Here is a 26,854-nt window from a genome sequence, read left to right on the forward strand (position 1 = left end):
TTTCCTCCTCTACAGTTGTTCTGGTTTGGTCTTTTAGTCACAGCATCAAAAAAGCTGACTAAAACCAGCATCTTAGATAGAGAATAACAGTGTGCAAGACTACTGGGAGAAGGAGGGTGGGGGAGCAGTACAGAGCTGATGATGGCTAACAATTACTGAGTGCTTATTCTGCACCAGACATCATTCTTTAAATCTACACATATATACCTCAATCAGCCATAAGTGGCAGACACTATAATTTGCTCATTTCAAAGAAGAGGAAATGGAGACACAGAAAGGTTAAGTAATTTGCTCAAAGTCAAGCAATTAAAAAATATGCGGTGAGAAGTGTAAAAATTTAGACAGACACAAAAACTCAATCCAAGCGCAAGGCCAGCCTGGTTTTATTGATCTGTAGTGATCCACGTAGGGAAGTCCAGAAGTCTCTTAGGTCCTTTGAAGGTCCTAAGGGCCTATGAAAACTGGCCAATATCTGGTTCCTGCTAAGACCTCTCCAGCAGGATTTCAGGGTGTCAAGGAACAACCCCAACCTCCATCCATGGAGAGAAGGTGAATTTGCAGGGAATAGAGTCAATCTCTTGAAAGACCACAGAAATGGTAATGATAGTTTCCTCTGGGGCCCCCAAAGAAAGAACTCTAAGTGAATTCAAATCCTTAGGTCCCTAGGTCAGCAAGACTGGAGATGGAACTTAGACAGAAGACAAGTGAAGTTTTAAAGTTAAGAATAAAGATCACCCGCTGGGCATGGTAGTACACAGCAGCTTGGGAAGCTGAGACAGGAGGATCGCAAGTTCAAAGCCAGCCTCAGCAATTTAGTGAGGCCCCAAGAAATTTGGTGAGACCCTGCCTCCCAATAAAATATAAAAAGGACTGGGGATGTGGTTCAGTTGTTGAACACCCCTGTTATCAACACCCCCCCCCCAAAAAAAAAAAGTCTCCCGTATGAATTCATTCTCCTCTCTTCGGTAAAGTAACCTTAGATATTTTATATTTAAAATTTGGGTATGTCTTGTGACACAGTGCCTGAGTCAGCACCTATTTTCTTCAAGATATTTTAATGTTTCATGTAAACAACCTATTTCACATTGTGAATATAAATGGTGGGGGGAGGGATGGTGTGAGAATCAGTACCAAAGCAGCATTCTTAAATGTCCTACACCACAATTTCAAATTTAAAGAGCTGTTACTTAACAGACTACTTGTTTGAAACTTCAAACTCAATGTTTAAAAGTAACTGTATTCAGTCCTAGAACAGATTTGCTACCTTAATCAAGTTTCTGTTATCTTACATGTCCAAATAGAAGATGAGCTTGTTTCCCAAAATTATCTTCCAAAAAGAAAGCATCACCTTATATATGAGTCCTGTTGAAGGCTCATTTTATAATGATCTATTTGAAGAACAAAGAACCAACCAGGAAGATATTTGAGCTTGATGTAACCTAAAATCGATGCAAGTTTGAATGTACGAAAAGAGCCCACCTGAGAAGACAGTGAAAAGGGAAACAAGAAAATTTAATGCAGATTTAGTTCTCATTTTGTGGGGTGGGGATCTATGACCTCATAATTTCTAATGGAAATTGGAAATTGTTATAATATTATGTTAGCCAAGAATTTATCATCTGAATTTAATCATAAGGGCACATCAAACCAACCCAAATTGACAGATAATCTATAAAATAACAGGTCAGCACTCTTTAAACCATAGAAAAGATAAAAACAGACCAAGGAACTGTGCTAGATTAAAGGAGACTGAGAAGGCATGGCAAATAAATGCTTTGTAATCCTGAATTGGATCCTAGACTAAAAAAAGGATGTTAGTGTTTCTTTTGAAGGAAGCCTCAGTTACTTTGGTCTTTTAAATAAAAGCCTAAAGTTCCCTTGGTAGTAGTAAAGACAATGGTTATTAACTAAAGTATAATACTTCTTAAAGACTTTTTTTTTTTTTTGCCAAGATAATAGCATACACTATCTTGAAAGTAAGTGTATAAACTTTTTTATGTTGAAAGGTAAAATTCATGTTTAAAGTATCTTTGATAACTTGTTTTTCTATAACAATCTAAACATATTTTCTAAAATGAAGTTGACACATTTAACTTTATCAATTTTTCTGTCTTCTGAGTGTTTCCAGGGTATTTTGAAGAGTCAGTTTCTTCAGACATAAAAATACAGTCTTTTTATTGATACTTTAATCTGAAAGATGAGCTACAGTTATAACACATGCCAATGAGACTAATATTCCCATCTAGTCTGTATCAGACTTTTTAACCCCAATGAGATCAAGTGCACATTTGCCTAATTACTGTGAAAGCAGGTGTGGCTGCTGACACTTATTGACAGTTCATTTTGTTACCAAGAATGTGGATCTGAAAAGTGCCCAAAGTATATGAACCGAACACTTTAAAACAAAATTGACATGGGGATGAACAGTTAAAAATTAACTGCACAGTGATAAAACTGTACAGCTTCAGCATATTCACAATGATTAATGTAATCACATTCCAAGTATGTCCACTCTTGGCAGAGCTCATAAACACTAATGCCAGAAAACATTATTCTTTTTCAAAACATTAACTCTATATTCAAAATTCTGATAGCTATGAGTCTTAAAATACCTTGGCAGTGGGTTTTAACAATTAGTTGGTTAATGAAAATCATTGAGCTGGATAAGCTAAAATTAATCAGCTGTTCAGCCCCATACACAATTGCTACAGCTGCCATATATCAAAATCGGAGAGGCTATTCCAGAATGTACATTCCTTCCCTGCTGTACTTCTGGGGCATTCCCTTCTTATACAGCTGTGGGTCACTGGCACCCTGTGCTGGCCCTATGTCCCAACCTCTGCAGTTATGCAAATCCAGTGACCAGACTGTCTGCAGAGATTCCTCCCACCCTCCCACCATCCTACCCTCCCAGGGAGCTGGGCAGCTGCCATGCAGGACCCACAGAAGACAAAGCACTTCTGCCTCCTCCCTCTTCTGCATTTCTTAGGGAGGTTAAAACTGAGCAGGGGACTATTTTAACTTAGTTAAAATACATGTCTGGTTAGTGTTTTTGGTTAGAGAAAAACTTAAAAATAGCTACAAAAGAGAGAATTCTGAGTTTCACTAAACATTTCATCTTAAGAACACTCTCAGCTAAGAATATTTCTTCCTCCTTGTGATTCAGGCAAAATTGCTACATAACATAACAAAGGGCTGGATCACCTTGGAAGGGTAATAATTCAATGGCTTTCTTTGGGTGGTACAACTGGGAGACGGAAGCAATGGAAATTCATGTCTTAGAGGCACAAAGACAAAGAAAGAAATTTTTCTTTTAGCCCTTAGCTAGCTAGCCGGGTGGTCCTGGGCATGTTACTTAATCTCATTGTGTCTCAGTTTATCTGTAGAAAGAAGTTAATATGTACCAGAGGTGGATGTGGGGATTCTAGAAGATATATAAAAGGGTCAAGAATGCCAGGCATGGTGGCACAGGCAGCTCTGAAGGCTGAAGCAGGACAATCCTGAGTTCAAAGCCAGCCTCAGCAAAAGTAAGGCACTAAGCAACTTAGTGAGACCCTGTCTCTGAATAAAATACAAAATAGGGCTGGGTATAAATAAAATACAAAATTTGGCTCAGTGGTTGAGTGCTCCTGAGTTCAATCCCCAGTACCCCCATTCCCAACCAAAAAAAAGGGTCAAGTTTGTGCCAAGCAGCATAATGGGCACTGAGTATATTTATTTCCATGAGTATATACTGTTTTTAAAACACAAACATAATTTCATGCAGAAAAGCTTTAAAGAGAAGTAAAAACATTGAAGAGAAATTGCAAATGAATTGCAATTCCTAGTGAAAAGTCCAAGTCTTGAAAACTCAAGAATCTAGAAAAATGGAGGGCAGCACCCTGAAATCAACTCACCTATGTAACTACGTATATAGTTAATCCCATGGTTCTCCTCCTTTTTGCATATTTGGGGATACTCCTTCAAGTTGATAGAGAAACTTCCTGATGTGGTAGCTGCATTCATTTTCCAAGTCCTGCGATAGCTGCTGTCACCTCACCAAGGCGACAGGGATGATGCCTCCACTGCTCTGTCAGCAGGTGGAATTACCTGCTTATTTATTTTCCAGGCAAGGCAGATGCTTCTCCCAAGAGACCAGTGTGGAAAAGCCAAGTCTGATCCTGCAGCAGCTGGAGCTCTGACACTCGCTCCCTCCTTGGCATCTGAAGGGATCCCTTGCTAATGAGGGATTCCCTGACACGCCTCTCTAAATCAATACCCTTTAGATTACCAGAGGTTACGGAACAATCAGTGTCTCCGGGGACTTTGACATCCTCACATGTGTCATTTTTTGTATTTGTGCCAAATTCCAGTTAAAAAGTTACAACCAATTGTATGAAACCACACCACCTTAACTCTGCCAGTATAATTCAACCATCATTAAAATAGGCATAATATTCCCAGGGATTAAAAAAAAAATGTAGATCTTTGTACTTTTTTGGACTAGACAAGTTTAGACTTCTGAGTTGTCTTGAGTCTGGACTGGGTTTCTAGATGGTGAGGGACGTAGTAGGGGCAAGAAAACAGCTGGGCAAAAAGCTGAAGGTGGACAGTTGAGTGTGTTTGAGCAACTGCCTGTAGAGCTAGGGGCAGACAGGTTGAAGTTGAATTAAAAGAGAATTTTTTAAAAATTCCTAAATGCAAAAGAACCTATATATAGAAATTTGTCTTTGTTTTCCAATTGTCTAACTCCAAAGTGTCCCCTGGAGCTTAAGATCCAAGGGTCACTGTTACAGTGATTTAAGACTCTGATACCATATTTTTGGTGCCAAAAATATGCAATGGAGAAAAGATAGCCTCTTCAACAAATGGTGCTGGGAGAATTGGAAATCCATATGCAACAGAATGAAACTAAACCCATATCTCTCACCATGCACGAAACTAAACTCAAAATGGATTAAGGACCTCGGAATCAGACCAGAGACCCTGCAGATTATAGAAGAAAAAGTAGGTCCAAATCTTCACCTTGTTGGTCTAGGATCAGACTTCCTTAACAGGACTCCCATAGCACAAGAAATAAAAGCTAGAATCAACCACTGGGATAGATTCAAACTAAAAAGCTTTCTCTCAGCAAAGGAAACTATCAGCAATGCGAAGAAAGAGCCTACAGAGTGGGAGAATATCTTTGCCAATCATACTTCAGATAGAGCACTAATCTCCAGAATCTATAAAGAACTCAAAAAACTCTACTCCAAGAATTCAAATAATCCAGTCGACAAATGGGCTAAGGAAATGAATAGACACTTCACAAAAGAAGATCTACAAGCAATCAACAAACATGGAAAAATGCTCAACATCTCTAGTAATAAGAGAAATGCAAATCAAAACCACCCTAAGATTCCATCTCACCCCAATTAGAATGGCGATTATCAAGAATACGAGCAACAACAGGTGTTGGCGAGGATGTGGGGAGAAAGGTACACTCATACATTGCTGGTGGGGCTGCAAATTAGTGCAGCCACTCTGGAAAGTAGTGTGGAGATTCCTTAGAAAACTTGGAATGGACCCTCCATTTGACCCAGCTATCCCACTCCTTGGCCTATACCCAAACGACTTAAAATCAGCATGCTACAGAGATACAGCCACATCAATGTTCATAGCTGCTCAATTCACAATAGCCAGACTGTGGAACCAACCTAGATGCCCTTCAATTGATGAGTGGATAAAGAAACTGTGGTATATATATACAATGGAATATTACTCAGCCATAAAGAATGATAAAATTATGGCATTTGCAGGCAAATGGATGAAATTGGAGAATATCATGTTAAGTGAGATAAGCCAATCTCAAAAAGCCAAAGGACGAATGATATCGCTAATAAGTGGAGGATGACACATAATGGGGGGGAGGGAAGGGTTAGTGTTAGGGTTAGAGTTAGGGTTAGGGAGGGGGGCAAGTATGGAGGAAGGAAGTACTGTATAGAGGGTAAAGAGGGGTGGGAGGGGTGGGGGGAAGGGAAAAAATAACAGAATGAATCAAACAACATTACTCTATGTAAATTTATGATTACACAAATGGTATGCCTTTACGCCATGTACAGAGAAACAACATGTATCCCATTTGTTTACAATAAAATAAATAAATAAATAAATAAAAATTAAAAAAAAAAAAGACTCTGATACACTTATAATACACCTGGAGGCACAAAAAGTTAAATTTCAATGGTTACTTAAGAAAGTGTCTTTTGTACTTTTTCTTCCCAGCAAGAATGAAACTCCAACAGACCTTCTGAGATACACAGAAGCTAATGTCAAACATCTCTTTGGATGTCCATTGTTGTTTCAGCTTATGAGCAAATGCATCCATCTAACTTATTCCAAGAGTTTACAAAAAGCAAGTTGCTCTTCCTCTCTTCCCAGGCTGTAACATTAATTAGCACACCATATCCCCTTCTCCTGAAATTTTTCATGCTCACAGAACACCAAATCTGTTTTCTTACCATACTGATCTGAAGAACTGGTGAAGAGAAGATAGTCAGAAGTGCAGGTCTGGGATTCGATATCCAAATCTCCCAACCTTAGAATCAGTCTCTTCCCCTTTGGGACTGTGATAGTCTTTTCACAAACAGTGTGATTGGGGTAAGTCCCTGGATAATTCTTAGATGTCATTGTGCCACTATCCTGATAGGTCACTATGTGCCCACAGCCATCACCTGGTAAGGAAAAAAAGATGAAAGATATAAATGCAAAATTCTTACTGAGGACTCAGAGAATCCAGTACAACTTTATTCCTTAATTTTTTTGAGAGAAGCAAAAGCTAATCTATGAAGATTGAGTTATTAAACAGTACTTATTATTTTATGTTATTTCATTTCTTGCTTCCCAGTTTAATCATCTGAACATTGATGATCAAGACATTTCATATACTGTATTAAAATAGAAAACTGTTAGGAAATACATCATTCAATCATAACTATTTTTTTTCTTATCATCTATCTACCCATCCAAATTTTTCCAGCATGCCCTTGACATTCACTCATTTGTTAAGACACTCCAAAAGTCAATGTCATAAAATAATTTGCAGCAGAAAAAAACAATATTACTTAACTCAGACACTTGTGCTGATGAATGAAATAATGTGTACAAAATGCCCCTGGTAGAATCTAAGGCTTATACTGAGAGGTCTTAGTTTGAAGTATAAGTCACTTAGCTGGGGACTGAACCTCCTGATCATTTCATATTTATGTTTTTTTTTTTTTTTTTTTTTTTTTTTTTTTTTTTTTAATGACAGTCACAAGTTTGAAGGTTCCTGATAGAATCAGCATGTATCCTTAGAAAACATGGAGAATCTACTGAACTGAGTGCTTGCCACATTCCAGACAGGAGTTAACTGCTGGAGACATAAAAACAGCATGAGCTGCCCCATGGACAAGTAAAATGGGCAACAGTCATGCATTTGAAAAACTAATTCTACATGCTGTGTGCTTTACCAAGGGGCCAAACAAAATGCATATGGGACAGAGTAGAAAGGCAAGAGAGACTCTGTTTCTGTGCATTATTAGTACTTCACTAAAACAAGAGTTATCTTAAGACTTTCTGAATAAGGAAGTCCATCAATTAACCAACAAGTTGTTCCAGTTGATTACAGTGATCAAGTTTAATCACACAAATATCTAATGATGTGCACAACTGAGTGGGCTGCAAGGTGAATAAACATATACAACATCCAGACTGCAAAATGCCTGTGGCTAGTGTGGTTTCACATAAACGGAGGAAGAATTCTGACTTCAGCCAGAGCAAGGGGAAACAGAAATCTGCTAGAGAAGGATCTCTCTGAGGTAGTGCACGAAGACCAAGATCTGCCACAGAGAAGCCACAAATAGGAAACTGAAGCTCCCAAAGCAGCTCCTCCCCAGCCTCTTCCCTAGCTAGAGGAGGTCCCATCTGGAGTTTTCCAGTATTCTACTTCCTTTTTGCTGAGGCTTCTAGCCCAGTGGGGACAAATAGAGGACAAATAGTCAAAACAGCTATATAGCTCCAGAATCTATCTGATCTCAGGATCCAAAGTCTAGGAAAAAGATTCTCCCATTATCCAGAAACTTGGACAAGATTCCTGGCAGCTCCTGGGTGGGGGAAGCAGAGTTGGTTCTAAAGGAACACCAGGTGCAGGAACGCCAGGAGGAAATTTTGGAGAGACAGCTAAGATAAAACTACCATGACACCTTGAGATCTAAAGAAGTAGTTGTGAAAGTTACAGGGCAGGCAAGAAAGACCTACAGAATTTTCTGAATAGGGAGGTAAGGAAAGAGGTATTAGGGAAAAAAAAAAAAAAAAAAAAAAGATCAGTTGGTTGGAAATGCTCCAGGAACTAGAAAGGGGAGAGAGCTTGATTAGAAAAGCAGCAGGAGTGGGAGTGAGCAAGGTGGAATGGGAAGGAAAGGAAAGGAAAAAAAGAAACTCACAGACAAAATCAAGGCTCAATCTTGGGCTGGCATATAGGGAAAGATGAGAGGGAAAAAAAAAATCCAGGTTTTGAGTGAAGAAAAATGATTGGAACACTGATGCTAATATAGAAAGGAAGGCAAACCCAGAGAGTAGATCTGGGTAGATCTTGATCTTGATCTTGATCTTGATCTGAGTAGATCAAGCAGATCTGGGGCAAAGGTTGTAAGCTTGGTTATAAAGTTTGAGGTGACAACTAAATTCCCTGGTCTCTTAGGCAGTTGTCAATAAGCTCGAAATTGTTGAGACTTAAATAAAAATTACACTGTAGAGAGGCATATTGTTCAGAAGCACATCGTGCATAGAGCTTTGATTTAAATTTTGAATTGTTTCCCTTCTTTTAAAAGCTTTAAAATAATAAGTCAGGCACAGTGATGCATGCCTGTAACCAGGGGGGGATCACAAGTTCAAGGCCAGCGTTGGCAACTTAATGAGACACTGTCTCAAAATAAAGAAGAATGAAAAGGGTTGGGGAGGTAGATCAGTGGTAGACCTCTGGGTTCAATCCCAGTACCAAAACAACAGCAACAACAAAACCAAACCAAAAAAATTGCTTAAAACAAACAACTATTGACAGTTTCTCTTGGAAACTGGAAGACATGAGAATCACATTCTCACAGGGCGAGTGAGATGGTGGCTGCCCCTTTAAAGGAAACAAACTGGATCTGGTAGTTCCCCACCAGATCCTTGTTACTCATTTCTATTACTTGACCTACCACCTTTGGGTTGATTTTGAGCACAATGAGAAACAAGCCTGTGGTAATTAGTGTACAAACAACTGTCCATATAAATATATACATAACTTCTCTAAGCCACCAAGAAAGAGCCTGGCCAAACATTTGAACACCTTCTTCCTATGAGAATTCTTCTTAATAAGAGAAAAAAAATTAAAGATACACAAGTTAATATTAAATGAGGAGCAATTATGTGAATCAAACTGCATGAGATCAAACTGCTGCCTTCTAAATTTCATTTTTTAAAGAGTGACATGTCATGACAAAGAAAGATCCCAGGGTGTCATTTTCATTCATTCCTGTAATTACACTTCTTTCCAACAAATTCTACTCTGAAACCAAAAGGGAAGCATGTCACCCAGAGAGGCTGGCAGGATGCAGGCAGGTTTGTCTTTGACACCCTGGTCCTTAACATCCTCACGTTTACTTTGCCTGGGAAACTTGGTCTCCTTGGGAAATTTTCACTTTTCCATTAACTATCAGACTGAAACCCCATGAGTCTTTGTTCTGCCAAAACCCTGAATTGAAAGGCAACTCTAGAGTCCCAATTTATTAAAAGGAAAACTGTCATCAAAAGTTGAAATTTCACTCTTGTTTATTGAAGTACTCTGTGGAGTTTCCTGTGGCAAGCATTAGTGCAATATATGTATATGTGGGTTTTATTGCATCAGGAATTTTCATCCTATTTTTCTTCTAATGATGTCACAGGACGAGATAGAATATGCCAAAGGGGAAAATAAAAAACTGGTAGGGAGAGAAAATGTCTATTGTTTCACAGACTGAATAAGGCAGACACATGTAAATGAAAAACAAGAGCAGCACTATTTCCATGACCTTATCCTGACACTCAGGCAGCCTAAATCTCATAGCCAGACTATCTAATTGAGAACCATGGACAAGGAAGTAGACAATATTTAAAAATCTAGCAGTTCAAGTTCCTTATTTTGTATATCAATGTCAACATCCTAGTTGTGATATTGTAGTACGGTTTGCAAGATGTTACCACTGGGCAAAACTAGAAAAAGAGTGTACATATCTTTCTGTATTCTTACAACTGTATGTGATCTATAATTATCTCAAAATAAAAAGTATAACACACTGAAAAACAGTTAATTGAAAAAATAAATGTTAAATAAAATCTGAGCTGGGCACAGTGGCACATGCCTGAATTCCTGCTACTTGGGAGGCTGTGGCAGGAGGATGGCAAGTTCGAGTCTCATTCACTTAGACCCTGTTTGAAAATAAAAAGTTAATAGGGCTGGGAGTATAGCTCAGTAAGACAGAGTCTGGAGTACTTAAATTTTTTTTTTTTTTTTTTTTTTTTTTTTTTTTTTTTTTTTTTTTTTTTGTCAGTCCACTTAAGTTTGGTTGGTTGAATGTGAAAGTGAGGAGACTTTTACTTTCTATTTTAATATTTTTCTTACTACTTGGATTTGTTATCCTGTGTTTCCTCTACTTAAGTTGCTTTCATTAAATGAAGCATTTATACAAATTTGTATTTAAGAAATCTATTTGAAATGAGAACCAATAAAGGAGTCAATTTTATTCTACAACCTCTATATACCAAACCCATTATCCCAGTTCCTTACGTTTGTCTGAGGAGCATGAGGACCTATGTCTGAAGAGGGCTCACAATACATGTTCCAGTTTATAGATGAAGAAACAAAACATTTTGTTTTGTTGACTTTCTTTAAAGCTGGTGGGTTTTTCAAACATTTTAGTCTCACTCTGTATTTGTATGACACTTGTGTTTTTGTGTTTAATATTGAAAAACACCTGAACTCCTGCCCTATCAGACCATTCCTTTTGATAACTTTTACAACATTCTTCCTTCCATTAAAAGGAATAGTTCCTAGCAAGATGTAACTGACTCTGGCTATGCTTATTCACAGATAATAAAACCACTTGGTAGAAGGTTGAGGAAGAACTTGAAAAATGAAGGCATGACCACTTGCTACCATCTAAGCTCCTGGTGAGATCACTGCATGACTGCATGTGAGAAACCACATATTATGCATTTCCCTAGAGGATAAAATATACTCTATACATCGATGCCTGTGAAGCACTCCTGTTCAAAAGCAAAACATGTGAATTGATTATAATTGACATAGAATCTCATTGGGCCTTTCCAGTCTACAGGAAATACAGGGGATAAAAGCACAAATTTACTGATTCCAAGAGGATGCCATTAAAGCCAGGCATGGGACCACATGTCTCTAATTCTAGTGACTAGGGAAGTTCAGGCAGGAGGATTGCAAGTTTGAGGCCCGTCTGGGCAACTTAGTGAGACTCTGTCTAAATAAGTAAATAAACAAATAAATAAGGAAGCCATTAGTTGAATCCAGGCTGTAGACATTCTGGGTGCAATTGACAGTTTTCACCATATTGAATTGTATGAGTATTAATTATCAGAGTGTTAATTCTAGATTAAAGGAAACTAAAAAGTCTCAATAACCAAGTGAACTTTGTTTGAATCCTAACTTGAAAAACTAACCTTATAAAACCTTCCAAAAAGAGAATTGAGGTATTAAATATCAGAAATAAGTATTAATTTTATTAGCTGTGACAGCAATATTGAGCTCATATAAGAAAATGTCACTTTAACAGATGTCTACTGAGTTACATATGGCTGAAATGACATGAGTTCTGGGATTTGCTGAAAAATATTTAGCAATAAAGGGGAGAGATGGTATAAATTATAAGATACGGAGACATGTTGATGGCTGCCATAGCTGCATGATGAGTATCCACAGTGCCAAAAGAAATTAAAATTTAAAAGTAATAAAAGTCAATTTTTAAAGAAAAAGAAATAGCCATGGCTTTAAGCTTAAATTTCATACAGTGGAGGTAGGAAGACTGGTGGGCAGAAAGCTGCTGTGATCCTATCCATGCATAGTGACAGCTAGATTAAACTACCACCTACCTAACTCACATCAAAAGTGGGGAAATTATGGAGAGAAGAGGGAAGGAGGAAGTTTCGCCACAGGGAATTGTCTACTCTTCAAAAGCAACTACTACACAATGTTTATCTTTTCCTTTCTTTGAACTGTAATTTAATTGCCAAAACACATGGTGACTAAACTATGTATCATTTCCTCCTTGCCCTAGACTGAAAGCTCTCCTCTACAGAATATTTCAAGGGTGGTCCCTCTCTCCATGATGGGCCTACATTCTGGTATTTGCTCAGAGGATAGCTGATCTGTGAGCCTAAGCAACCACCTCCCAAAACAATTCACAAAAATAAAACTGGATGTATAAAGTTTAGGTTTTGGAGAAAGCTGTGAGTACTCATAAATATTTTACAACTCTCAAAGTGATCTGTACACAGAGTTAAGTATTTTAATTCTGAACATTTGGAAGTATTTCATTAGAAAAGAACAGTCAAACTATGATATCTACAAGCAATGTGATATTAAGAATATTCATCATATTTTGGAGGAATATTAAATTTTAAAACATTTTAAAACAATATATAATACAAGCATGGATATGTAATAAAAGTTCTCAGTTAATAAATACTTTATTTCTATGGTATGAGTTTAAAGGCAATTTTCATCCTATTACGTTTATCTTCTAAATTTTCTACAATATGAATCCATCTAAATTAGAAAAATGTAATTAAAAATACCAAATCCATCAAATGCTCTTTGTAGCAATTAAAGCTACTTTCAGCATTAGCCTTATAATCTAGACAGGAAAAAGGTTTCATAAAGCAGGATGCTCAAACTGTCATTAAAAATGCATTCAACAAACAGCTTAGAATTTAGCATAATGTAATTTTTACTTCAAAGAGTCCATGGTCATGAGATACATATTCATAAATAATTCTCAAGAGTAAAGTGACAAGCACAAAACCAGATACATGGACTCAACATCTATTCTCCAAATAAGGCTATGTCTCTCCTATTAGCCCTTAACATCAGCAATTCAGGAGGTATAGATATAATATATATGTGTATATATATATATATATATATATATATATATATATATTTCTAAATAAGCTTAAAATGGACCCTATAAGCTTGTCTGAATGAGCCAACCTTCTATTTAGTCTACTCTAATTCCACCCACAAAGAAAGGAAAACAATAACTTCCTTAAAAGACTATTTCCTTTTGATAAGAAATCATGTTCCACTAACAAAAAAAAGCAAAATAAGATATACCTAGTATGGATTCAGATCTGCAATCCAGAAAGCATGACTGAAAATTGAAAAGAAAACTGAATTTGCACTTGTAGGAATATGATTTGGGTGGACTACAATGAATATTGACAAAATAACTTCCTGACTGTTTACTAACTAATCCCTAGACTATAACCCAAGTAAGCGCATATGCATACACACGGATGAACAACACACAAAAGTTAATGATACAATGCTTTTATTATCTGCAAGGCACTGCCATATTCCCTCTTTGATTCCATTGCACTGTTTTTATTAAAAGAATACTGGTTGTGCCTACTGAGTTCATTTCATTATTTACTACTGGGTTCCCACCAACAATTTAGAAAAGAGCACTCTAAAATATCACAAGAGTGAAACCATTTCTAAAAACATGATTTCATTATAGTTGCATCCTTGCTTTTCTAAAATTCAAGTCACAACAGGTCTAAACACACACAATCATCCATGTGTGGGTGTGAGAAAATTTCTTCCCAAGTCTAAGATCAAGTGAGCTCTTGATGACTACAATCTTTTCAACCACAAAGGCGAGCTTGCAATTATTACAAAGGTCTTTGTCTGATGGTAGGGCAGGCAGATTTCCCTAGGTATCATTAATTTCACTGCCAGCCATACTCTTCTAAACTTTGCTCTTTTCCAATTGTGCTTAACTTTATACTTTGTATGTTGCCAGAAGAAATGGAAAAACACAGGTAGAAGGGTCTCAGTGGCTATGTGAAAATAAAGAGAGGTAAAACAAAATTGTGATGATAAAACAGAACAATTATTCAAAATCTATAGTTTTCCTGAAAGGAAAAGGGATAATACTAGTATCACAGCTAAATGCTACAAAATTATTTGGTACTCTCTTTCAATCTTTTTTTTATTGCATATAAAACAGATGCTCATAATATGACTAAAGATCTAATAAAGATGATAATGATTTTGCTTGAGCAGATAAAAGACATTTGAAAGTAAAAGGAAACACAAGAAACTTGTTAAAAGTCTCTCCAAGGAAACTCTCAATATCAACCAAATTTATCACTGGAAAAATCAAAACCTAATTCAATGTTACCCTTTAAGGTGCTGTAAGTAGAATCAGTGAATACTGTATTTCTTGGTCGTTTTCTAGTTTCATGACTTCCATTGAAAAATGTTGTGGGAATGGAGGAGAAAGATTTGCACACCTATCATTTTCTGATTTTGTAAATTATTTCTCTATGCTTGGGAGGTGACAGAGAACAATGATTTCGATCCTTAGTTCTGGCACAGTGTTGTCCAATATTGACTGTGTGACCTTAGGTGGGTCCTTTCACCTCTGCAAGCTTCAGCTTCAGGTGTAAAATGCAGACATTGGAAGTGCCCAACTCATAGGATTATCATCAGCATCAAAGGCAACAGAACACAGAGACAACCATATGGTAAGAAGTGTGTGTGTGTGTGTGTGTGTGTGTGTGTGTGTGTGTGTGTGTGTGTGAGAGAGAGGGATTGAACCCAGCAGTGCTTAACCACTGAGCCACATTCCCAGCACTATTTATGTATTTATTTATTTTGAAAATTTTAAGACAGGGTATCACTAAGTTGTTTAGGGGCTTGTTAAGTTGTTGAGGCTGATCTTGAACTTGTAATCCTCCTGCCTCAGCCTTCTGAGTCACTGGGATCACAGGCATGCACCACTAAGTGGGGTGAATTTAATGTATTTTAAATCGCTATTACTTTTATTTAGACATCCTACAACTGTTAAGGTATAAAGAACATTGCTTTGAATTAGCTGACTGCACAAATTCCATTACTCATTGGTTGTATGATCTAAGAAGTCACCCATTCAGTGTGTTATTCATTTTCCTCATCTTTAAAATTACCAATCATAACAGGGTGTGGTAAAGTTAAATGAGGTTGTGTGTGCTCAATGTTTTAAACTGCTGAGAAAATGCAAAAGTCTAATGAGAATGCATTCCCCAATAGTAATCTAATGCTCACTTATTGTTAGTCAGCATACCTTTGAGTACTAGTATCACTAGTCCTTGGGAATTTTAACAAGGAAGTTGTGCCCTTTTCCCCAGAAAGGAGCTGTAAGGTAAATGAATAAGCCTGTGGAGTCCCACTGCTTCCTCCACCATTGGGCATCTCAAAGCCCTAGCAGTGCACAGAGAAGCCCTAATCCGGGAGGAAGGCAATTTGCAGTATTTCCCAGGGGCCTCCTTTCTCATTGGGCATCTCCTGGGAGTAGTGATCTGTGGGACACCCTGGTGAACTGCACTAAGCTCTCACAAGTGGGACTCATGGAGAGGTTCCCGAATGGGGCTTCTGGGATTCTAGATCCAGTAGACTCCAGCCTTTAGAGTTCTAAAAATGACACTGTAATTGCACTATGTGATTTGATATTCAAAAGCAAGAGTTCCCCACTGTTACTAAGTGACAAGATTTTTGGGGGCACTGATGACAAATTGGACACATTGGTTAAAAGAAGTTTCTTAATTACACAGATAAAAATGTCAGATAAAGAACTTGTCTGTGTAGCAAAAAAAGACTAAGACAACTATGCTGAACAGATGCTCAGAATAAGGAAGTAGAGAAAAATGGCTACTGACCTTTACTAATAATGTCAGGATGTTGACATAATGTCCAAGTTGCTGGTGCTTAAATTGAAGATAAATTGAGAAGTCTTTCCCAACTTGTAGAACATGATGTGTTTTCTAACCTTGGTTTTATGTTAAACATGAATAGCACCATTACTCAGATAAAGTGTTATATTGACATTGTCTTTTCTGTCTGGAGTCCAGAAAATCTAATTTACTAAGCACCAAGTTTATATCAGTTATAGAAATAAAAACTGTAAACATCTTCCTTTCACACAGGTGTGTTTTCACTTTCACACTTATTGTTTTCAAAAAATCACTAAACCAAAAGTTTAGTGGGATGGGGGGAAATTATAAAATTAATTGTGAAAGAGTCTTTGCCAATAATTAGCATTTGTCATGCATTTATTGTAAAAGGTAATACACACAGAATATTCTGGGGACTTTATGTTATCTTAATCTTCATGATAATCATAATGGATAGGTGATATTGATACTTTTTAAAAATGTAAAATATTTCACATATATGTGCACATAGAAACATACATATAAAGAGTGATATCTTAAATATCAATGTGTATATCTCACAGCTTATAAGACAGAATATTTCTAATGCAACACAATTAAAGCCTTGGATGAAGACTTTCTTTACCATGTATCACTCTGAGTCTCCCTATTCTATCTACATGTGAAGAAGGTGAGGTTCTGAGAGGCAGAATAACTCAGCCTATGTGGATGAGCTGGGACCTGAGCTTGGTCTAACCCCAGAGACTGTGGGACAGAATCACTATGCTCTAAGGATACCTTCACCTTAGTCGCCCAGTTCAAAGTCAGAAAACTGAGGCAGATAGATTTAGAGCACTGCCCAAGCTTATATTACTGCTGAGCAGCACAACTGGTATTAAAGCCAACATTACATTTCATTATTTGCAGTTATATGACTTTTATCTCAAAATTTAACTTGAGGAAAATAATCATGTTTAATTCAAGGTTTCTTATGAAAGTTACATGAGAAATTCCATCACCATCATTTTAATTATTTAAGTACTCTTCACTAGACTATTAAGGGAACAGCCTAATGAGAAGTAACTATTTCACCTTCAACAAAGATTATTCACTTTGCCTAGCACTGATGTGGCTCCTAAAAGATCCTCTGTAAATGAAGCTGTCAGGATTAAAGTGCTGCTTCTCAAACTTCATTCTGCACACTGAGCACCTTGAGATCTTATTAAAATGCAGGCCCTGGAAGTTCTGCATTTCTGAAAAGCTCTTGGTATTTACTATTTTGCTGGTCCCGTAGTAATGTATACTCTGAGTAGGAAGAGACTTAAAGAGTGCTCAATATTGACTGGATCTTGAAGTGAATCTTTTTAAAAATGAAAAGTCCTTGAGATATCAATTTTATATTTTATTTTAATATCTCTTCCTAAAATTGGAATACATCTGCTTTTCAATTTTCCAATATTTATTTTCACTCCAGATTTCATTTATAAGTCCAAATCAGGCAATAATTAGATCCAAGATCTATATTTAAGCAAGGGTAACATTTCTGACACCTGGAAAGAACGTCAGTTTAGGAATTAGTTGAGCATATTGTGGAAAATACACAAGAAATGGAATGAGAAGATTTGTAGGCACATAAGAACATGTACTATAAATAAGGAAAAAGTCGTCCATATTTACTGGTCAGAAAATAGCACATCTTAGTAGGGAAAGAGATTGTATCTAATAAGGTATAAAATACAAGTTGAGAAGAAAAAAAATAAACTTTATAAACTCATATCGCATGCCATAACCTGGAAAACTGTACTGTTTTTGCTCATTCTGTATTCTGCGCTGCTGAATTTATTACAATGTGATAGAAGCAAATAAGTTAGCTACAATTGGGATTTTCAAAGATCTTAATATTTCTGTGGTAAATGTGATCACTGCTGAGAAAAAACAAAGACCATTAACTTTAAAACTTGATTGCACAAACAGCATGATGGCGCATGACTGTAATCCCAGGAAGTTGGGAGGTGGAGGAAGGAAGATCACAAGTTCAAAGCCAGCCTCAATAACTTGGCACGGACCGAAGCAATTTAGTGAGACCCTGTTTCAAAATAAAAAATAAAAAGGGCTGGGGATGTGGCACCCCTGGATTCAATCCCTGGTATCAAAAAAACCAAAAAACAAAAATCTTTATTGCATAAAGAACCATCTGACATTTCCTCCAAGATTTCTTTCTAATTTTTTTTGTGGGTGTGTTGGGGATGGAACACTGGGCCTCAGGTATGTCAGGCAAGCACTCATACCTCTGTGCTACATCCCCAACAAGACTTCTTCTCTTTATCTTGCTCTCCCCGGGACATGGGCATATAATAGGCTTCCTTATACAACGAGCAAGTGACCATATTAAGAATTTGAATCGTATGACATGCACCTGCACACATGAAGTAAATGGAATAAATGATTCAAGCTCTCCGAATCCCAATTCCCTTAATAGTCTCAGAATTGTTGGGACTAAATTATATTTTAAAAACCACACACACACACATAATCAATCAAGATGCATATGAAGACAGGGATTTAAAAAATTATTTCCTGAAAAAGTCAACTGGACAAGCAACAAGTGACTGGACACTTGAAGCCATTAAGTTAAATGTTGATGGGGAAGTAGTTTAACGAGGAGACTATCATTCCACAAAGTACTTGAAGGTCTTCAGGAGCAAAGGCAACAATACAATGAAGGAATCAAACTGTCACTTCCTAAAATCACAGATAATTCTCAACATCATTAAAAATGTGACAACAACAACAAAAATAAAATCCACATCTTATTTTGATTAGAAGTGCCCTAGTGTGTTTACCTCAATCTAATCAAGTCTTTAAGTCTAACTTCAGGTTTTTCAGAAAAAAAATATAGGGGACAGTGACCAGTGAAAGACAGACTACTCAGAAGCAGCCAGTTCAGTTAGGATGTGAGCTATGTCACAGGACAAAGAACCTGGTTTCCTCACAGGAAATGAAAGGGCATGCAGGTAAGGGTCAGTGGAAGATTGAAAGTGATTCAAGAGATAGGATAACTAACTGCAATGTGAGAATTTACTTGTACAAATCAAAGGTAAAAAAGATATGCTTAGGATAATGGGGGAAATTTGAATATGACCTGGCAATTAGATGACATAAATTTATTTAGTACTCTTAGGTGTGCTCAGGCATTACAGTTATGTAAGAAAATGTTTAGAGATGTAAATGAAATATTTAAGGAGACAGGTACAGCAGCATGTGCCTGTAATCCAAGGTACTTAGCTTGGGCAACATAGTGAGACCCTGTGTCAGAGTGAAAAATAAAAAGATCTGGGGATATAGCTCAGTGGTAGAGGGTCCCTAGGTTTGGTTCCTAGTACTGCAGGAAAAAAAAAAATAAGGAAAAAAATCCTATAAATTCTTTCATAAATTTTAGTCCCTTAATAGACTTTGAAGTCTCAAAAGATTTTTAGACTCTTCTGAGCTAGCTGAGACAGAGGTACAGGGTCATTTCTCTATCTATAAGTTCAGGCCATCTCCTATTTTAGATTGTTGGCAAAACAAAAGCTTTCCCGGGGCTAACAGAAAATTTAAAAGAGGCAAATCTTGGTTCATATTATTCTCAAAATAAGCAGTCTCCATTTTAAAGTCCCTGAAGTGGGAGCAATTCAATATACAAATCTCATGTTCCAGTGGTCCCATGGGCTATTAAGTCTCCACAATTTTCTCCCTGAACTGAAATCAACCACATTTCAATCTGAGTTGAACTTGCTTTTGTGAGATGCCACAACAGGACTGAATTAAATCCACTCAACCATTTAAAAATTAAATGACAAATACAAAAATGTTCACCTATTTTCCCTGTAGTAAATTTTATGCACTGGTAATTCAAACATATCTGGACGTTAAAGTTTTAATATGCTGTTGTCTTGTTCTTTGTCAGAAATAATAATGAAAACTTTTTTCATTTTTTTCAAAAACAGAGTGCTTCATAAAAAGTAATTTACATGCAACCTTTAGGCACATCCACTAAGCATGCTCAATTGTAAAATAGAGACATATAATACTAATTTGCAAGGATTTTCATTTTGTGATGAAAGAGAACAAAGACTGTGTTCTTTCCTCTTGCAGTAAGATGTAAATATGGTAGGCACTGAATAAAAAGGCTATAATAGTGGTTATAATTTGAGTTGGGAAATGCTGAATATAAAATCAAATACGGTTCTCAGACTCCAAATAGTCTAATATTTGACATTTAACCCCTTTAATATAAATTAGGACTCTCATCTAAAAGGCATTTGAAATACTCCTTACCTTTTTAATGCTTAATATATTTAAAGTTGTGTACTTTTTTCAAATAAAGTATAGATGAGCAAATTGCTCCTGATTTCATATTTGAATAATACAAAGACAAAAATCTTGACAAGATTTGCAGCTGATATGCCAGTCAAGATGAAAATTCCCCTTTCACATTGGAACCCATTGGATATTAATAGGTAGCAATAAATGACTTTGAAAATAAATTTTTGGTTTAAATAAAAGGAAATTATAAAAATAAATATCTGTGGAATTTTTCCAAATAATATGGCCAGAAACTTTGAATAAGCTAGGTTGAAAGAAACAGAGCATAAAAGCATGTACATCTGTACAACTGGTCTGTACTAATAGAGAACAAATTCATTAAATAAACAACAAACAAATACATCATCAAAAATAAAAAAAAAAAAAACTCCCAGCACGTACAGACTATCTAGTAGACTGGGTATCCAGGTATTATTGCTGTTCTTTATATCTTATGCATACTTTATAATTTTATGTCCATCTGATATTTAACAAAAATAAATAGTAGACAATAAACAGTATTTAAGCATGTGCACACAAATATGGCAATATGGCTTAACACAGTACTAACATCACAACTTATGAGTTTTGTCTCCAAATGATCGCTGAGGTGAAATAGGTCCCTGATGTCTTATAATCATCTCTAGATCTCAGGGGTACACTGGCTCACCTGGTTCAAATCAGTATGCCACCTGTTCCTCTATTCTCCCAACTGCCAGCACCCAACTCATGGCGCTTTGCAGCTGGTGCCTGAAAGGAACTTCAGAGATTCTCAACCCTTTTCAGAGTTGAATTTGTGCTCCCTGAGATTTCATAATAGTCCTATATATAATGTTTGCTGCAATCAAACACTGTATATTACTTTAGCTCATTCTTTCAAACCTCAGCCACAGCATGACTGCCTCAGCAAAGGGTGACTCAGTTATTAGCTCTTGGGAGCCTGTTCTCCACCAGGCACTGTACCAGAAGCTAGTGGTGAAATAAGAGGCTCCTTCTCTGCTGGGTGCCTATAATCCCAGTGGCTAGGGAGGATTGAGTTCAAAGGCAGCCTCAGCAATTTAGTGAGGCCCTAAGCAATTCAGTGGACTGTCTCTAAATAAAATATAAAAAAAGAGCTAGGGATGTGGCTCAGTGGTTAAGCACCCCTGGGTTCAGTCCCTGGTACCAAAAAGAAAAAAAGGCTCTTTCTCACCTTTCATATTATGAATTTGGGAGAATCCCTCTTCTACCCTCCAAACAACCCCTCCTCTTCAATCCTGCTAAAAGGCAAGTTTGGCATTTGGTTCAGTGTACCATGGCTTACAGTTTCAACTTCATTTTCACATGGGGTTAGAAATCACCATGTGTTCCACCCCCACCCCCATCAAGTGAGTTTCCTCTACCCCACAAGGCAAACAATTATTTCTTAAAAATATATACAAAGCAGAGAATGAACATCTGGAATATGACAACAACATGACTCTTCAGTTGCAAAAAGACAAAATTACTTCACAGTCTAATGAGAGGGGGAAAAAAAAAAGACCTGAAATTCTTGTAATAGTTTTCCTGGCACCTCAAATGCTGAACTTCTCTATTTTAAATCCATACTTTCAGACTTTTTACTTACAAACAACAGTTGAATTAGACACAATTTCATTATTTTATCACATCCAGGTTTTGATTCTCAATGAGTCAGGTCTTGAGTCTCTAACAGGGCAGGAACTGTGTTTCATGCATTCTTACCCCTTGAACACCCTTCCCTACTGAGCACCCAAATGTGCTGGCTGCTATTCAAAGGCACGGCCCTCCTCATGGACTTTATATTCTAGCAGGGGAGGACAGTCAAATGAAAACCTAAATGACATAGTCTATTGGAAGAGGTTACATGCTCCAGAAAAAATGGAAAGGAGAGAAGGGGAAGATAGAGATCTGGGAATGGAGGGAGGGCTTCATGTGGTTAGTAAAGTTCTCTGTGGAAGGCAACATAGGGACAAAGACTCAAGGAGAAGTGAGCCATGTAGATACTCCGGCAAGTCACAGGGAACAACCTATGTAAAGGTCCCAAGGGTAGAAGGGTGCCTGACACCTTAGAAAAATACCAAGAAAGTCAGTATGGCTGTACAGTCCTGAATATATGGGAGCATAGAAGGGAATAAGGTAAGAGAGGTGGCAGGGGAAGCAGAACAAAGAAGCACCAATATCTTTCAAACTAATAGTAATAAATAGCAATGCTGAATAAGGTAGCTGACATTTATTGAGTTTTTAATATGTACTAATTGCAATACCAGATAGGTTATGTGCAATATCTCCTTAACAAAGAGAATAACCTATTACTCTCATATGTATAGAGTTTACACTAAACTTTAGGACACACAGAGACAAATCCAAAACTCTATAGGATGTATTTCCACGACCAAGCTTTCTTTTATTTTCTGCCTTAACCTGACCAAAACCTTTGCCAAATTCTGTAATTAATTAAACTTCCCCATGCATCCTAAAAATAAAAACATAATTCCTCATAAATGTCAGATGTTTTACTCATTTCCAAGTTGCAGGATTTTTTTCCCATGGGTTTTTCAAGTCGGTCTCAGTAACGCAAGGTTAAAGGGTTTAAATTATGAGATGAAAAATTAATAAATACAGTGTGGGGCATGACTCAGAGTTCAAATCCTGTTTTAATGACATGCTTTGAGCTCTTTTGCTTCCCTATGACATCTCTCTCTCTTCCTCTCTTTTCCCCTTGCACCATAAAAAAAAGGAATAATCCTTTTATTTGTCACTGAATCCTTTAACAAAACGTCTTTCTTAATGTTTCTAAGTGTTGCAAATTATGTCTGCTAGAACCAAGAGATATGGTACGTACTGTCCTGCTGGCACATCCCCTCCTTTCTGCTGTGCTTCATTTAAAAGGCATCCTTACATGTAGAAATGAGCATGCAAGAGAGCTTGATGAATTAATTAGTGGACACCGCAAACATACCTTCACAAAGAACTTCAGTAAGCTCTTTACTACTTAGTTTCCACTAATTAGGAAATAGTCTGAAAATATCTACTGAACACAAAGAGGGTTTTCAGTTCAACTCAAGAAATATTTATTGAGTGCCTCTGACAGATGCGAGGAAGACAAAGATGACAGCCCCTGTTATTGCCCTCTGGGAACTTACAAGACTGTAGAGCTGACTGAATCTCAGACTTTCTCCTAGACAGATAAGATCAGGGAAAGTCTGGGGGAAGTGTGGAAGGTGCCAGAATAATCTCGTACTTACTTTTTAAAAAGTCACTCACCTAAAACATCAGATATCAGTGGATCCCATGTCTAACCAAATATACATGATGGAGGACTGAAGAGCAGACCTTCTAAGAGTAACAAATGAAGAGCAAACTGTAAGCATCCAGGTTTTCAAGTGCAACTAACTCTTAGAAGTTTCTTCAGAGATCAACTAATTATTTTTATTTTCCCCCAGTACTTAAATCAAATGAAGGAAATTCTTAGCACCCATTTGCAAATATTTTGGTGAAGAAAAAATTAGAGATTTTTAGTCTGTGCAAATTCAACACAAGAATTAATGATATTTTATTCTACAATACACAAAGAATATAAGTCTAATATCATCCCATTACACAAATGGTTAATCCTTCAGCCCAACCCTAAATGGTGGAATGAGACAGACATCATTACCCTGTGTACATGTATGATTACACAACTGGTATGAATCTACATCGTACACAACCATAGAAATAAAATGATGTACCCATTTGTGTACAATGAATCAAAATGTAGTCTGAAAAAAAAAAAAAAAAAAAAGAAAGAAAGAAAGAAAAAGAGAAAATGTTTCCACCATCTCAAAGCTGATTTGAATCAGAATTACCTGGGGGAACTTTTGTGAAAGTACTTATTCCCAAACCCCACCTTCTGGAAATCTGATTCACAATAAGAACAGAGGTTTTTTAAAGTTTCCAGAGAGATTGGTGATCAGATAGGTTGGGGAGCCTGGAGAATCCAGAAGCCTCAGACTCACTTGAATCCAAGAACAAAGAAAGGTAAAAATGCAAAAAAGGTATTTTTTTTTTCTCACTGAAAATAGACTATTACATTAAGGCAGCCCTCTTCTAAACATTGAGAGACCTGATATCATGTATGACCATTTGACTACATGCCTACATCATGCATCAACTTGAAATGGGTATGCATGCTTAAACTTATGAACACTTGAAAAATACATGACTAAGTGCTAGTCTGAAAAATAACAGATGTAAAAAACAAACAAACAAACAAACAAACAAACAAACAAACAAAAACCCAAACCCAAACAACAAAACATTGACTATGCCTCTTCAATTAAAGAGAGATTTTTCTTTCTACCCTGAAGATGTTTTTCAGTAAAGGACCTAAATATAAGCTTTACTTTTTTGTTTGTTTGTGTGTTTGTTTGTTTGTTTGTTTAAAGTGCTGAGGATGGAACTCCCTGGTGTGCTAAGCAAATGCTCTACAACTGAGGTACATCCTCAGTCATAACTTTACTTTTTGTGTGTGACTACATACCTGCATCTTTACCATCTTAAAAAAAAAAAAACCTAAATATATAGAATGCTTCACAGAAATTCGAATGACAATATTCTCTTCCATTGATCCTTAACAATAAGGTGTCAAATTTGAAGCTCAGTAAGAATCTAAACAATCACACTTCCCAGAGAACTGTTCTGCAATGTGCCCAGGTAACAGCCTGGATAACTACATAAAATCTGAAACTTCATGGAAAGACAGGTGACAGCTTGGACCAGATTAGTGTAGGGACATGCTTTTGGATAGATTCATTAATATACAATACTAAAGATGCATTTTCAAACAGTGACCTGAAAAAAATTTCTAACATTTCAAACGTCTATTGTAAAAATCCTATATATTTAATAAAACTTTACGTGTATATTACACACGTTACCATATGCTAGTACTGTGTTACTGTGACTGTCAACAAAGTGACTTTGGGGTTTGTTTTTTGACGAACTGGTATGCAAGAAAACGTATGAACCATTACCAACACCCTAAGTATCATGCTGGAATGGATGCATGATTCAGTGAAAAAAATGCCAGCGTTTGGTTTAGTTTTGAAATTTGTTTCACCAAAAAGCATATCGCCACCTGTCAACGATTTTGCATAGACTACCTGCTGTTAAATAACCTGTTATACAGGGGCAAAAGCAAGAGAGGAGAGGAAAGAAACTAAAGCTGAAAAAACTTGGAGGAAGGCTGGTCCGTCTAGCAAAAAAGAACTAATTAGGGAGGATTAATGAAGTAGAGCCACCTAGGACTGGTAAACCAGTTTCCGGCTTCAATCTGGTAGACAAGGAGAGGTTAAACTCGGTTGTGGGTTAATTAGTTCCAATTTAAAATCAGGTTCGGAGATAAAGCAGCCTGGTCGGGAGGTGACACTCTCAAATACCCTGGAAGGATCGGAGCCAAGCAGGACACTCGTGAGGAGAAACGGCACCGTCCGGCCGCCTGCTCCCGGTCTACCTCGTGGGGAGGGGGAGGAACCCTCCCCAACCTTTCGGTCCAAGCCGACGAACGCACACGCTAGGATTCCAATGCCGCGCGGGAGGAGCGGCACTGGGAGGGCCCAGCCGCCCAGCCTGAGCAGCTTGGTCAAAAGGAGGCTGGAGAGAACCGACCCCGCACACGACTCTCCCCTAAGGCGACCCCTGGGCCATGTCATTTCTCACCGGACCGGCAGAGTCAGAAAGTCTGGGAACTGTGTGATCTGGATTGGGAGACGGGAAAGAGAGAAAGTGGAGCGGCGCCAAGTTGATTTTCTTGTTTGGTGGGGAAGGCAGGAGTTTGTGGGGGAGCGATCGGAATGCAGTAACTTATTTTACCCCGGAGCCGCGGCCTGGCAGAGCCAGCCCCAGCAGCGTAGGCAGCCAGCCCGACTTCCTCCCGCGCTGGGTCTCTCGGGCCGGGCCTGCCCCGCAGCCCGTCCGCAGCGCCCCGGGTCCCCTAGTCCGCCGGACGCGCTCTACTCACCCAGCTCCTCCGCCTGCAGCCAGAGCGGGGCGCAGACTGCGAACAGCAGGGCCAGAAGGCCGGGTCCCGGAGCCTTGGCCAGCGCGCCGCAGCCGCGGGCGCGGGACACCATAGCCCCTCCGGGCGCCAGCTTGGCAGGCTCGTCCTCCCTTCGACCGGCCCTGCGCCGCCGCTGCCGGGGCCCGGCCGCCTCCTCCGCGGGCGAGCGCGGCGCCTGGAATGGGGCGCAGTCGCTGCCCGGCCCCGAATCCCATTGGGGCGGCCCTGCGCCCAGCCGGGCGGGGGCGTCTCCTGTCCCGCCCTGCCCTGCCCCGCCCCGCGCTGCGCTCTGGCCCCCAGAAGAGGGAGTAGTGTTCCCAGGCGGTGACCCGTGGCGGAGCCCGGGCTCCCCTCAGGGGAGCTCTCTTCTTCGCTTCCCCCTTGCGGGGACTCCACCTGTTCCATCACACGTGAACCTGGGAGCCAAAAGGACGCCAGGTGGAAAGACCTGTGCAGAGTGTCTGAGCGCGTGGCCGGCGCTGCAGGACCCTTACCATTCTTGACTTT

General features: G+C 38.2%; 1 protein-coding gene across 3 annotated transcripts in view; it reads right to left on the reverse strand.

Moving 5' to 3' along the window:
* DCBLD1 (discoidin, CUB and LCCL domain containing 1) overlaps positions 1–26,540 on the reverse strand; it is a 65,450-nt gene extending 38,910 nt beyond the window's left edge. Inside the window, exons 1-2 of one of the 3 annotated variants that reach the window (XM_079149013.1) lie at positions 26,309–26,526; positions 6,480–6,692 (exon numbers count right to left, since the gene is read on the reverse strand). In XM_079149013.1, coding sequence (XP_079005139.1) covers positions 6,480–6,692; positions 26,309–26,420 — 325 coding nt within the window. In that variant the 5' untranslated portion in view covers positions 26,421–26,526. Of the gene's footprint in view, positions 1–3,896; positions 4,568–6,479; positions 6,693–26,308 lie in introns of those variants that run through there. The other 2 variants (XM_079149014.1, XM_079149015.1) reach the window with 2 other exon arrangements.
* Positions 26,541–26,854: the final 314 nt, after the last annotated feature.

This window comes from Sciurus vulgaris, assembly GCF_902686455.1.
Source record: "Sciurus vulgaris genome assembly, chromosome: 7".
Lineage (NCBI taxonomy): Eukaryota > Metazoa > Chordata > Mammalia > Rodentia > Sciuridae > Sciurus > Sciurus vulgaris.